This window comes from Tinamus guttatus, unplaced genomic scaffold (genome assembly GCF_059628265.1).
Source record: "Tinamus guttatus ecotype Peru unplaced genomic scaffold, ASM5962826v1 Tinamus_guttatus_pri_ptg000814l, whole genome shotgun sequence".
Classification (NCBI taxonomy): Eukaryota; Metazoa; Chordata; class Aves; order Tinamiformes; family Tinamidae; genus Tinamus; species Tinamus guttatus.
The window spans coordinates 140,849-152,589 of NW_028289348.1; the positions used below are offsets into that span (position 1 = coordinate 140,849).

General features: G+C 39.4%; 1 protein-coding gene and 2 non-coding genes across 3 annotated transcripts; all 3 read right to left on the minus strand.

The window, feature by feature from the left end:
• Positions 1 to 688: 688 nt before the first annotated feature.
• On the minus strand, positions 689 to 9,813 carry RABGGTB (Rab geranylgeranyltransferase subunit beta). The gene is made up of 8 exons (XM_010216644.2): positions 9,677 to 9,813; positions 8,371 to 8,568; positions 6,603 to 6,708; positions 5,147 to 5,199; positions 4,917 to 5,027; positions 2,974 to 3,099; positions 2,033 to 2,182; positions 689 to 917 (listed from the first exon to the last, which is right to left on the minus strand). Exons 2-8 carry the CDS (start codon positions 8,557 to 8,559, stop codon positions 777 to 779), a joined length of 876 nt encoding a protein of 291 aa, XP_010214946.2. The 5' UTR covers positions 8,560 to 8,568; positions 9,677 to 9,813; the 3' UTR covers positions 689 to 776.
• Positions 7,421 to 7,505, minus strand: LOC148591447 (small nucleolar RNA SNORD45). Its single transcript, XR_015914074.1, has one exon. It is a non-coding gene; the product is annotated as a small nucleolar RNA SNORD45 (small nucleolar RNA).
• LOC148591448 (small nucleolar RNA SNORD45) lies at positions 9,446 to 9,527 on the minus strand. Its single transcript, XR_015914075.1, has one exon. It is a non-coding gene; the product is annotated as a small nucleolar RNA SNORD45 (small nucleolar RNA).
• Positions 9,814 to 11,741: the final 1,928 nt, after the last annotated feature.

Consider the following 11,741-nt stretch of genomic DNA (forward strand, 5'->3'; position numbering starts at 1 on the left):
ATGCTGCAGTTCATTTCTTAGAAGCTATAGGAGTAAGTTTTCAACCCAACAACAAATTAAAAGTCAAAATTGTATTCAGCAATTAATCATTGTTCTATAGAGAAAGATCTCTAGAATGCATAGCGTTAGCAAGTTTCACTATATATAAATATATATATATTTTTTCAAGGTATTTCAAGTATCAGTGATACTTTATCAATAAATAACAACATATTTGTATCCTTAATTGAAACCATAAATTGTTTTGACCGATATCAGTTACTAGAAGAAAAAGCTTGCATCTTACTATATAAATGTGATGGCAAACACAAACAGAAAGAATCAAATACACAGCCGTGTGACGTTAAATGCAGTGGCTTAAGCAGGATTTTTTCATATTCTTTTAAAGTGCTTTGTGTGATCCTCCACCAAGAAATGCTTGTATAGACAGATGCCACTATGTTTGATATCACAGGAATACAGAAATTAAGACATTCATACTATCACTGCAACTTAGTTGAATACTCGAAAGAAAAATTCCGAAGGTCCACATATTTAGGATACAGAAAAGGATTCTAGATCCTTTATATGTAACCTAAAAACATGTTACACACAGACTACTAGAACAAGCCTGTTCTACTGCAATTTACAAAATGACAAAGCCCACAGTAAATCAGTCATTTTAGCATAGAAATGTAAACATATCCAAAAGAAAAATATGCTAACAGTTTCAGGGCTGACTTCCAATGATTAAAACCAAAGTGACCAGGCATATCAATCTTTTGTCTCTACAAGACTTAGCTCACAAGCTCAGGCTGCACATTTATTCTTTGAAGGACATCTTCTGGCATACAAAAGACAGGATTGACAGCTTTAATTTGTTCTTCCCCTAATAAAGAGAGTCCAGCAATTCCAAATAAGGTGTGAAATGGATCCACCTGTTAAAAGAAGATTTTTTTTAAATGTCCAAAAATCAAGCAGCTCTTCATTTGTATGTAATGAAGCTTATATTCATTAGCAAGAGACCTGCAAGTCCCCACAACTTATGTTCTAGAAGACACTGCAACTGAACAAACTTTCAGTGATCTTGACTGTCACACATATAACTCAAAAGTTTAATTTCTACTGCATGCATTTACAATACTATAATTTGCTCAGAGATGCTTGTAAATTTTTTATTGCTAAGATGACTTTAAACTCTGTGAAACTCTAAGGACTCTGAAGCTGAATTCAACAAGAAGCACTCATGTGTCTCCTTATAGCAGCAGCAAAGATAACAAAATTCATTGAGGCCAATTTGATCATCAGGAAGTACTACTTCCACAAATTCGACCTTGGCTCTTCAACATCAATACATTGCTTCTAATACTTCTAATTTTATCTCACCAGCACCCTTGAAAGGTGATCGTTCCCTGTCATTTTATGTGGGCAATCTCAACTGTTTCTGCTTGGAACCTGTGAGAACAGAGCAGCCGGCCATAACTGTTCTCCAAACAGAGAAAATAATCCATCCCATCAGCCTTTTCACAATGTGATCACAGGTTTTACCTCCTCCATCTCCTAGACAAATACAGGTGCGGGGTGCATTCAGTGGCTGGACCAGCACAAATAAAGACAGGGCTGCAGGGATTCTAGAGTAACTCATGACTAATTTAGATCAGGCAAAAGCATCGGGATAGTTAGAGTGCTTAGCCTGCAGTTGTCTCTAGAATTTTGCATGTGTTTAAAAAGAAGAAAAGATGCTTAAGCATCTTGAGACATACAATTCATGCGGCATGCATTGTTATGAACAGCAAAACAACGGTTCGTAAGGAAAAGCAAGCAAGTTAAATGTGGGATACCGGGTTAAATGTGGGATACTGTAGTGTACGTCCAATATGTAAAATGTCACATGCTCTCCAGTAAATAAGCTTCTAAAGCACCTCTACCCTATTCTTTCCCAAATTCAATGGCTGGCTCTCCAGCTCTGCAAAAATTCTAACATCAGATTCACAAGTTACACTCAAATGAGAAACATAATCCTGAACTAATGTTGAATTTTTCAATTATTTACCATATCTCCTGGTCTGTCAGCAAATCCTCCAGTCTCCTCATCCTGGCAAGCCAAAATAAAGCATCGCAATTTCTCTCTGTCAATCCAGTGTAATCTACCAATCATTTTCAGAGATGCTAGGACCCACCATGAATAACACACGTCAGGTAACTGGTAAAGAGAAGAGCAGAATGTTATTTTTGTTTTAAACAGTATGCTGCAAATTTTATTAGCATTTCTGCAAACTACCAGTTGTGCTATCACAATAGGGTTGCAGAGTATTTTGGAGTAAAAGAGAAGAAAGCTCCTCTACCTAGTCTCTTTTTAGATGACTCTTTTTTGTTCAGCAAGAAGCAGAAACTTAAGAACCTTGAGAACAGCTTTCGCCTTCTGCGGGAGAGACTAAAAATCCACAGTACCATTTTCAAGACTAAGGACAAAGACTTTCCAATCAGTTAGTATTCAAATGAGTAGCTGCAATCAATTTTCTTGGGAAAAATAAATAAATAAAATTTAAATATATATATTATCTATATAGTTGGTTGCTTATGTACTCACTAGTGGAAATTTTTCTAGACCATCGATTTCCTGCTGTGACATGAAACACTATTATACCCAGGATTAGCATCCAGTAAGAATATTTTTTCTACAACTCCTACAGAAGAGATTGTTCCTCATGTCAGAAAATATTCAAGTCACAATTTAACATGGTACATAGTTCAAGTGGTCAGCAAGACATATGCAGTACACGTACTTTCCTAAACTGAAGTGTCAAACTAAGAATAGCTAAAGAATGCCTGACAAGTGCTAGTTGCAAAATGAAGAACCAAGAAAAGGCTTGAATTCTATGAATACTCTGCAAACGTTTTAACGTGATTCTGATTTTTCCACAAATTCAACTTCAGAAAAAAATGTACATCGTGTATATATACAGAGAGAAAAAGAGAGAAGCCACGACATACCTTCTCAGGTCGTCCGTTGAGACCTCCAGAAGGTAACTGTCGTTCACAAAGCCACCAGCCCAGCAAATCAACATTTATTTGATGCAACTGGTCTGTTATAGCCAGAAATCCTGTGCAACAATAGATCTAAAATTACAGACATAAATTTTTGTGTATTTAAAGGCTAAATATAGTTTAACAAACTAAATGCAGGAATGTGTCAAAGCAGAAAAGCATACAAATGCGAATACAATACAAAATAAGCCTATATTTCACCTCTTAGCTGAAAACTGAGTTCTACTTTCCATTACAAAAGACTATTGACCTTATTTTTCCAAAAGTGAGTTACACAATGTAATTACGGAAGAGTAACATATCCTATGAGTGTGCAATCTGGAAATACTCCTAGCAGATCAGGCAGAGCGTTTTTCTTCAAAACACACATGCACAGGCTCTCAGGCCAGAGTACTCAAACTCCTTCCTGCAGACTGGACATCTTATTAACATTCCTTGCAACCCCAGGTGTGCCTACTGTCATGTTAGCCTTTCTTTCATTGTGGCATATAATACATGTGCACTAATAAATCCCTTTCTACTTTTCCTGGGAAATAAGGTTTCCAGTGCAGTAGCACTTCTGAGTCACATTTCAGCTAGTCAGCAGCTTACTCTGTTCTCAACAAAGTAGCCAGAAAGGAATGGCAAGAAATCATATTAGCAACTGAGGCCTGCTCACAACTTTTTTTTCCCCCTCCAATTAAGACAGGGACATGCCAATTCAAGAACACTACAAAATAAAAGTCACGTTCCCGGAAAACTTGAGAGCTACAGGAGAGGCAACGGAGTTGCTCTCTAGAGCACTTGAAAGCAGGTGCACAATAAATCTGGCCCTCCCAGGAAACGGCAACTGTGGTGGGTTCAGCCACTAAATCTGACTTATTTGGATACCAGAATATGGTCCAGCTATTTAGAGCATATACATTACTGTAGATAGAACTTGTAAGATAAAGAACAAAAAACAGCCTTACAATTCTTTTTCTTCCCTGAAGAAAAAGGAATAAATGAGAAAAAAAAAACAATTTCAATAAAATAATTGCTAGTTTAATGCGTTCAGGTGAGTCCTGGCTATGACACTGTTCAGCATAAGCATTAAAACTTTGTGTTAAAGTTGCTTTCAAAGATTCAAGTTAAGTGCAATAGTCCTTTCCACGGAAAAGAAAATAAAAATGGGAATGCTGATTATGTTTTCTACTGGAAGCAGTAACTGAGAGTCTCTATCTTGAGAGGTCCCTCAATTGTTTCAATTATACTGCCATATTCTCTTTTCAGGCAGATTTTAACTTTTTTTTTTTTTTAATTAGCTGTCACTACAATATTCTTTAATAACTACAACAAAGCCTTAGAGGCTCCTATGTCTGAGACAGTCATCTTAAGGCTTTCCTCAAGAAATTAAGCGAGCCATCCTCACAATTTATCAAATTAAAAGATACAGTTTTCCATTTTAATTGATATCAAATATATTGTACAAATAACCTCCACATTTTATAGATTTCATCAGCATCAGTGCACATGAGTTTGGAGCTGCAAAAGAACAAGTATGAGTGAACATAAACAGACAAGTTCTATCACTTGAAGACAATTTCCTCATCAATATCTGTTTCAAATTCTCTAAAAATCTTCATCCTATTCTGACCCCACTATCTGAAGATTATTCAGGTGACAACTGCAGTCTGAAAGAGTCCTATAGACTTTTCCTTTAGATTTGCCCCCACCCAAGACTCTGATCTCCTATGCCTCTCCCAGACTCTTCACACCTATCTACTTATTCCTTCATTTTAACTGAGGGACTTGAACTAGGCACCTGGGAAAGGTACTTTGAAGGGCATCACTGAAATATGTTGAAAGCATTCATAGGCTGTATGCAATGCTTAATAATTTTAAACATTTCCATATAAAAAAGGACTCACCTGTCCTGCATGCGATTCAGAACCTGGCCTACAACCAAATCCTCCATCAAAGTTCATACAGGACAAAACAAATTCTACTGCTTTCCCCACATCAATAGCATCCAGTTTTCCCTGCAAGGCAGAAAAACACCTAAGGCATTTTACATTCTATCCAGCTGATAAAATACTGCAGCTTCAACAAAAACAATGAAAAGATTCTACATTTGCACAAGTGATGACTTGGGACTTACCAGAAGTGCCAGAGTTGCTGCAGCGCAGAAGGAAAACCTTGTATCTATTTCTCCTGGTGATAGGAGAGGGAGGGAGGGGGTAGAAGCAATAAAACACAAATCATATTAAAAAAAGAAGTTTTTAATAATATACACACCACAACTGAAAGTGTGGAACAAAATGTTAAATTGCTAGGCTTTATATTAAAAAATACATATATGGCCTCAACATTGTTTCTCCTTTCTGCTGCTGGATTATATTCTCAATAATTTAAAGAGTCCATGGAACAACTCAAGTGCTCTGTACATTTACTGCTGGTAATTCATTATGAATTCGTATTTGGTCAGATGCATATCTAAAGCAATTAAATGAGTGCTAATTTACAAGTAGCTATTTAATTTTAAACATTATATGCAGTGCAGAAAAATTGACTAGAGTGGCAAGAGGTGTCTTGCACAGCTATACCTCAATGTTAAACCAAAAAAAAAAAAACAACACAGCAGCAGCAGAACTGCTCAGTATATCCATATGCATATCCAATATACTTCTAATACAATCTTTAAGCAATTAATACCTGAAGTTAACATTTAAACTTGCAACAAGCTACAAACGTTGAACCAATGAAATGTTCCTTCAAACTGATGCAACTTTTCTGCTCAAGAAATCCACAAATGCAACAGATAAAATAAACGTGCACTTATGTTCTGCCCTACTTCAGGGGGCACTCACTTTTCAGTTGCACTGTATCTGATGTCAAAAATAACATGAATCCATTGTGCTTTCAGCAAGTTTGTTCCAATACTTAAACACAACAGATGTAGCAAATTATGAACACTTAAGAGCTCCTGCACACTTAAGAGCTCCTGCCATTTTTACAGAGTTAACGGCCACTATACAGTATCATACATGTACTACCATGACTGACTATCAGAATAAAAACACGGGTGATATGGAATAGGTGTTATTACAGCTTAAGGATTTAATGTCAATAAGTATTTGAGCGACTAAATACGTGTACTAACACTTAAAACACTCTTTGTTCATAAAGAATTTGTTCATGTGCAAAACAGAAAAACAATCAGTATTAACAGAACTTGATGAGCACAAGAACAGTTTTTTTTATCTCACTCTTGTACAATTAAAGATGCTTTTCATAGCCTGCACAGATTAAGATCATAGCTGATTGCATTAAATAGCAAATAAAACTTGCCTTTATTTGTGCCTCAAGGTACCATCAACTACAAGCATCAGAAGGCTTTGTTCTTTCAGAGCCAGTTTATTTTTAAGGCAAGAACAGAAGTCTAAAATCATTTAGAAGGCAAAGAAACACAACTCTGTCCTTCACAAAACATCTTTTTAATGTAATTCAGAAATAGAGTGTTTGCATACAATACATAAACAAAAAGACCACGCAAGAAAACTTCAGTTCGTAGACTTACACGTCATCTTAGCAGATTTTAAAGATCTAAAAATTACCCCATTTGTCTCCAGCAAATGATCCGTCTTCTTTTTGCAAGCTCTGTATGTATTCAACGATTTTACTGACATCAACAACATGGAGACTATCATACAAGGTAAGAATCTGGGGAAAAAAAGTCATAGTAAGTTGCAAGAAAACCAGAAACCTGGATTTACAGAAGGCTTCATTTAACTGTGATTAATATTTGTGAAGATTTATTAAAATAAAACTAAACGCGCTACAGCTCATCACAGTTACCAGTATTAGGAAATTCGGAAAGAAAAAACGCAATTTAAGCTGAACACCTTACTGAACATTATAGTGCCCATATTGAAAAAAATAACAACTATGGCTTTGAAAACACAAGAGTTGGACTCTTTCAGGTGCAAGCAAAATTGTAAGTCTTGGGAGAGTGTAAGAAGAATATCTGAACCAAAGTGTAGCTGAACACATTGTAGTCAGTTGTCCTCAAAGGAGGATGTAATGGGACTCATTAAATATTCTGTATTTGTAGATCGGACTTCAAAAAGTATTTGTGAATTAAAAATGTGCATGCTGGTTAAATTCAAGACAACAAAAATTACATCTGCCCTTGCTGAGAGCTTTCCATTTTGAAAATATACAACTGTAATCAGTTAACATGAAAAGAACGCCTAGTAACATCAAGTACAGATCTAAGAACTATACAACTCCAACACCTAAGAACTGCAAACTGCATCCTTTCTCTTTATTAAATTTTCCATTTATTCTTTTGACCAATCAGAATTTTTTAAGGGAATCTGGCTGTATAATTTGCAAAGCTCAAAGGTCACTGCCTAAAGGAAGTTAAGTTTTCTGGGTCTCAGAGTAATTCTAGAGCTAAAGTAGTGACAAACATCAACTTTAGATCAGATAATACATGCCAACACCCATCATGGACCCAAGAAAACATCACTCTATCCTGCCTAACACCTGAAATCCCAAATGCTTACTTCCTGGAGCAGGATGAAATCATTTACAACATCATTTAAATACTTCTTTCCTAAAATGGGATTAGAAATAAATGGAGACAAGGCAAGCAATTATTTAGAAGCAGTAAGCCTTCGCTTATTGCTTTCCACTGCTCTTCCATTGCTTTATCTTTTGGAAAAAAAAAAAAAACTTAGAAGAAATTGTTCAAGTAAGAAGGTAAGAAATGTAAACTGAGGAAGCTACAGTGAAGAAGACTGAGAATATTTCCATTTTCTCAAGGGAAAACTATACACCAAATAAATAAATTACCCAAAAGACTAAAAGAAATAAAAGAAAAAGAGGTTTGAGGAAAACAACAAAACCCAAATGTTGTGGAATTTCTTTTGTATAGCATTAAAATATAAATACACTATTTAGATAAAACGTAAAATAATGTGTGTGTGTATATATATACGCACGTGTGTGTGAAAATTTTTTATTCTTGTTCTGCATATACAGTTCTTTCAGCTCAGAAATTGTAAAATCTAAAAGTATTTTTCTAGAAACTTACCATAAAACACATAGCTAATAGGTATTTCAAGACTTTTAGAAAATTTAACAAATATGCAAAGTTACCAGTAAGTGAATATTAAAAGCACAAATTCCCGCCCCTTATTTTTTCTAGAAAATGATACAGCTGAATTTTAAAGTTCTGTTCATTAGGGTTTTTGATATAACATACCAAAATTATTTTGCCATTAGTATCTAATAATCTAAGCATCTGGCTGGCACACCTGCAAACACAAAATCACTTATTACAAATGGCTGTTTTCACAACTACTCTGTTCCATTTACCTGAACAGCACTGAGTGTATACAGAAGATGAGGATCATGCCCTATGCTGGCACCTATACCACCACATTCATGTTGGCAGGACTTGATGAATTCCAGAATTTCTTCTTTGTTCATTCGGTGCAGTTCTCCCATGAGATCCATGACTGTCAGCCCCCAGTAAACACCACTCATCCTCAAATACTCCGACATACAGTACTCCTAGGTGTTACAATATTTTAGTTCTTAATCAGATAAACACATCACCAAGTTAGAGCAATAAAAATATATTACTTAACATCTATAAACAGTCTGTAATAGACCAAGTATTGTCCACGAGTTGACAAAGCATTTCTTAACTACTCAAGTTATATGCGCTGTGAATGTGCATATATGTGTATATATACATACACATACATATTTTTCTACACATGTATTTCTACACAATGCATTTCTTTCCTCCCTTGTATTTTCCAGTTTAAAAATCCAGCTCAACATCAAGCAGTAAGTCACTAAGTCAGATCGGACCATCAGTTTTCTTGGCTCCCAAACTTCTACTTGACTAGCATCCCAAAAGGTCCCAAAAAACAAGAGTTGACACTTAATGAATGTTACTGCTAGTGTCAAAGGAAATTAATTTTCATATACGCTTTCATATATATGTGCATGCTTGTGTCTGCATATACATGTGTGCATCTGTGTATATACACACATTGTTCACATCAGCTGAACTACCTGAAAAAGTGTTATTTGCTTCATTAAGTACTTACAACTTGCATGTTCAAAGTAGAGGAAAAACAATCCTAGGCAAAAGTGCTTGAGTTATCTTGTGGCCAGTAAAGATAACTGCAACACAACTTCCTTGGACAGGAGCAGCCACTGACCTTTTTCACCTGCTGGAGCCAGAATCCAATAGTGATTGTCCACACTGGTAACTATATAAACAGACACCAGCTGCAGTGTTTAGTGGAACCCGGTAAGTCAGCAGCAGTGTGGAGGCGAGAGTCAGTACAGCAAACAAAGCAAGGGAGCCACATGTGAATAAACCTACACTCCTGCGCACCCTTGTGGATGAAGAGGCAAAGAGCAGCTCATTCCGCAGGTCTCAGAGTAATTCTAGAGCTGAAGTGACAATCTTCAAATCTGTGCTCAGATAATACATGCCAAACTCATCACAGACCTGGCAAAATGAACGAGGCTGCCTTCCTTCTAGACTTCAGTCCAGGCTGCAGGCCAGAAGGAATTCACTTGCCAGCATCTACCCAGCCCTAACTCTACCCAGTGTGAAGATAGTAATTACTTCTAGTAATAAAACAAAAGCAATGCTCACATAGTCATCTTTCTTGGTTCCGTAGGAAGCTATGTAGTCCGCGTGCTTCTCCAGAAGGAGCGTGCTTGGGGCGTCCGGCTTTATTACAACATCCTTCTGCGGAGTCCCCTAGAAAGCGACCCGACAGGGTTTCACATTATTGCGAATCGAGAGATTTTAGTGCCCAGGTTTAACTTCGCCGGCAGAACAAAACCCCCCCGCAGGGACGGCGGCAGCGGCCGCGTGGCCGGAAGGCGCCATCCCCGCACCTCGTGCACGGCCCCGGCCGCCGCAGCCCCGTGCTCCCTCCCGCCAGACCCCGCCACCCGGAGCCGCCCGGCCCGGCCCGGCCCGGCCCGACCTGCCCCGCCGGTGGAGCGGCGGCGCTCCCCACCTCCGCAGCACCCAGAACCGGGACGCCCACGCCAGGTTTCAATGGCCTCTCATCCTCCCGGGCCAGCCCAGCGAGCTGCACTGCCCGGCCGAGGAAGCGGTCGCGCAGCGCCCCTCCAGGCCGGCCCAGGCCGAGGCCCTCCCCGCCGAGCGCAGCCGCCACGCACCATGGCCGCCGTCCCCGCCGGAAAGAGCGCCGAGCGCCGGGGCGGGGCGACAAGTAGCTCCCGCCAGGCCCCGCCAGGGCTGCCCGCGCGCCGCCCGAACGCGCCGCAGCGCCGGCCGCGGCCCCGTCTCCTGACCCTGCCGCTGCCCCGGTTCCTGCTCGCGGCTCCCAGCTCCAGCATGAGCAAAGCGGCGCCGCCGCCGTGCGCGGGACCGGCACCTCCGCAGGCGGCTCCGTGCGAGGACCCCCGCGCCCGGCACGGCCCGGGGGAGCCGCGAGCGGCGCCCTGCTGCGGCCGGGGGAGGCGGCAGCGCCTGGCCGCGTGCGGGACGGCGCCGCGGGCAGCGGCGGCCCCTCGGCACGCGGGAGCAGAGCGCCCCAGGAGAGCAGCGTGCGCCTCTCTGCTGCGCCAGAATCAGCTGAACAAGCTAGCAGCCTCCCTCGGTCACCTCAGTTCTGAGGTAACGCAGTTCAGCTGTAGAGCAGGTAAAGAGAACTGTGCTCCCTGCTTTCCAGAAGAAAAACCTTTGCCCTTGTTTAAAACTGATGGTTATGCTGTTAATCATCAACATCTAAGCTTGCACAAGTGGGGGACAGAAACTTGCAAGGCTGAAGCTCGATTTTTATCACCAACATTGCTGATTTGGAGAGCGCCAAAAAACAAGATCTTCATTTGAAAACCCTGTCTGGGATGTTGCATTTCTGATCTGCCTGCAGGTAAATAAGATGGCAATCTACATGATTAAACGGTTTATTTAAAGAATTATATTATTGAACAACACACTAATTTCCCCAGATGGCCTACCTAAAAATTAAGGAATGCAAAACACACACCTGGTAACACTGTTTGTACCATCCTGCACTGAATTATGGTGATGGATGAAATAGACCACTGTGAAACGAGGACATTTTGCTGTGAAACTGCAGATTAATTTGTCTAAGAAGTCCAGTCTGCTGCTGTCTGGTAGCAGAATGATCTCTCCAAGTTAAAATATCTCTCAGAAATTGTTCTTCTCGGCTATTTTTACTGCAAATTTACTTCAGTATATACTGTTGGAAAGGAATAATAAGTTGAAATATACTGGATTTGGAATATTCACACATGTAAATCATTTTTAAGGTAAAGCTATACATTTTAATTGAAACTGAATCAGTCTAACTAAACCGTTACACTATGACAGTTGCTTGAGAAAGTAAGAGTTAAAAGTCTCCCTCGCTGATATTCAGTTCCTGCTGGATGGTATCTAGATACTCAAAACACATATGGGCAGGATGGGTTCTGGTATGGACAGTATCCTAGTAGGAACTGCAGTTCTTCCTTTTAACTATTGTTGGTTAACTATTAACACAATTCAGATATTGAATTTAACCTGGAATACAACATAAATATTGTCACAAGCAAAATGAATAAAAGCAATCACATCTTTCTGTTTGAAAATATCATTTTTTTTATTAGACTTCAGCAGTGATTGTCAGAAATCGAGTATAGGGCAGAGTTTCCTAGAGGTTATTTTACACGAACTCAGC

Coding starts and splice junctions, on each gene's coding strand:
- RABGGTB (XM_010216644.2), bottom strand. CDS start 8,559: ATGTCGGAGTATTTGAGGATGAGTGGTGTTTACTGGGGGCTGACAGTC. Junction 5,200..6,602: donor ATTTGCTGGAGACAAATGGG/GTAATTTTTAGA, acceptor TCCTATCACCAG/GAGAAATAGATACAAGGTTT. Junction 918..2,032: donor CTGACAGACCAGGAGATATG/GTAAATAATTGA, acceptor TTCTTTTAACAG/GTGGATCCATTTCACACCTT.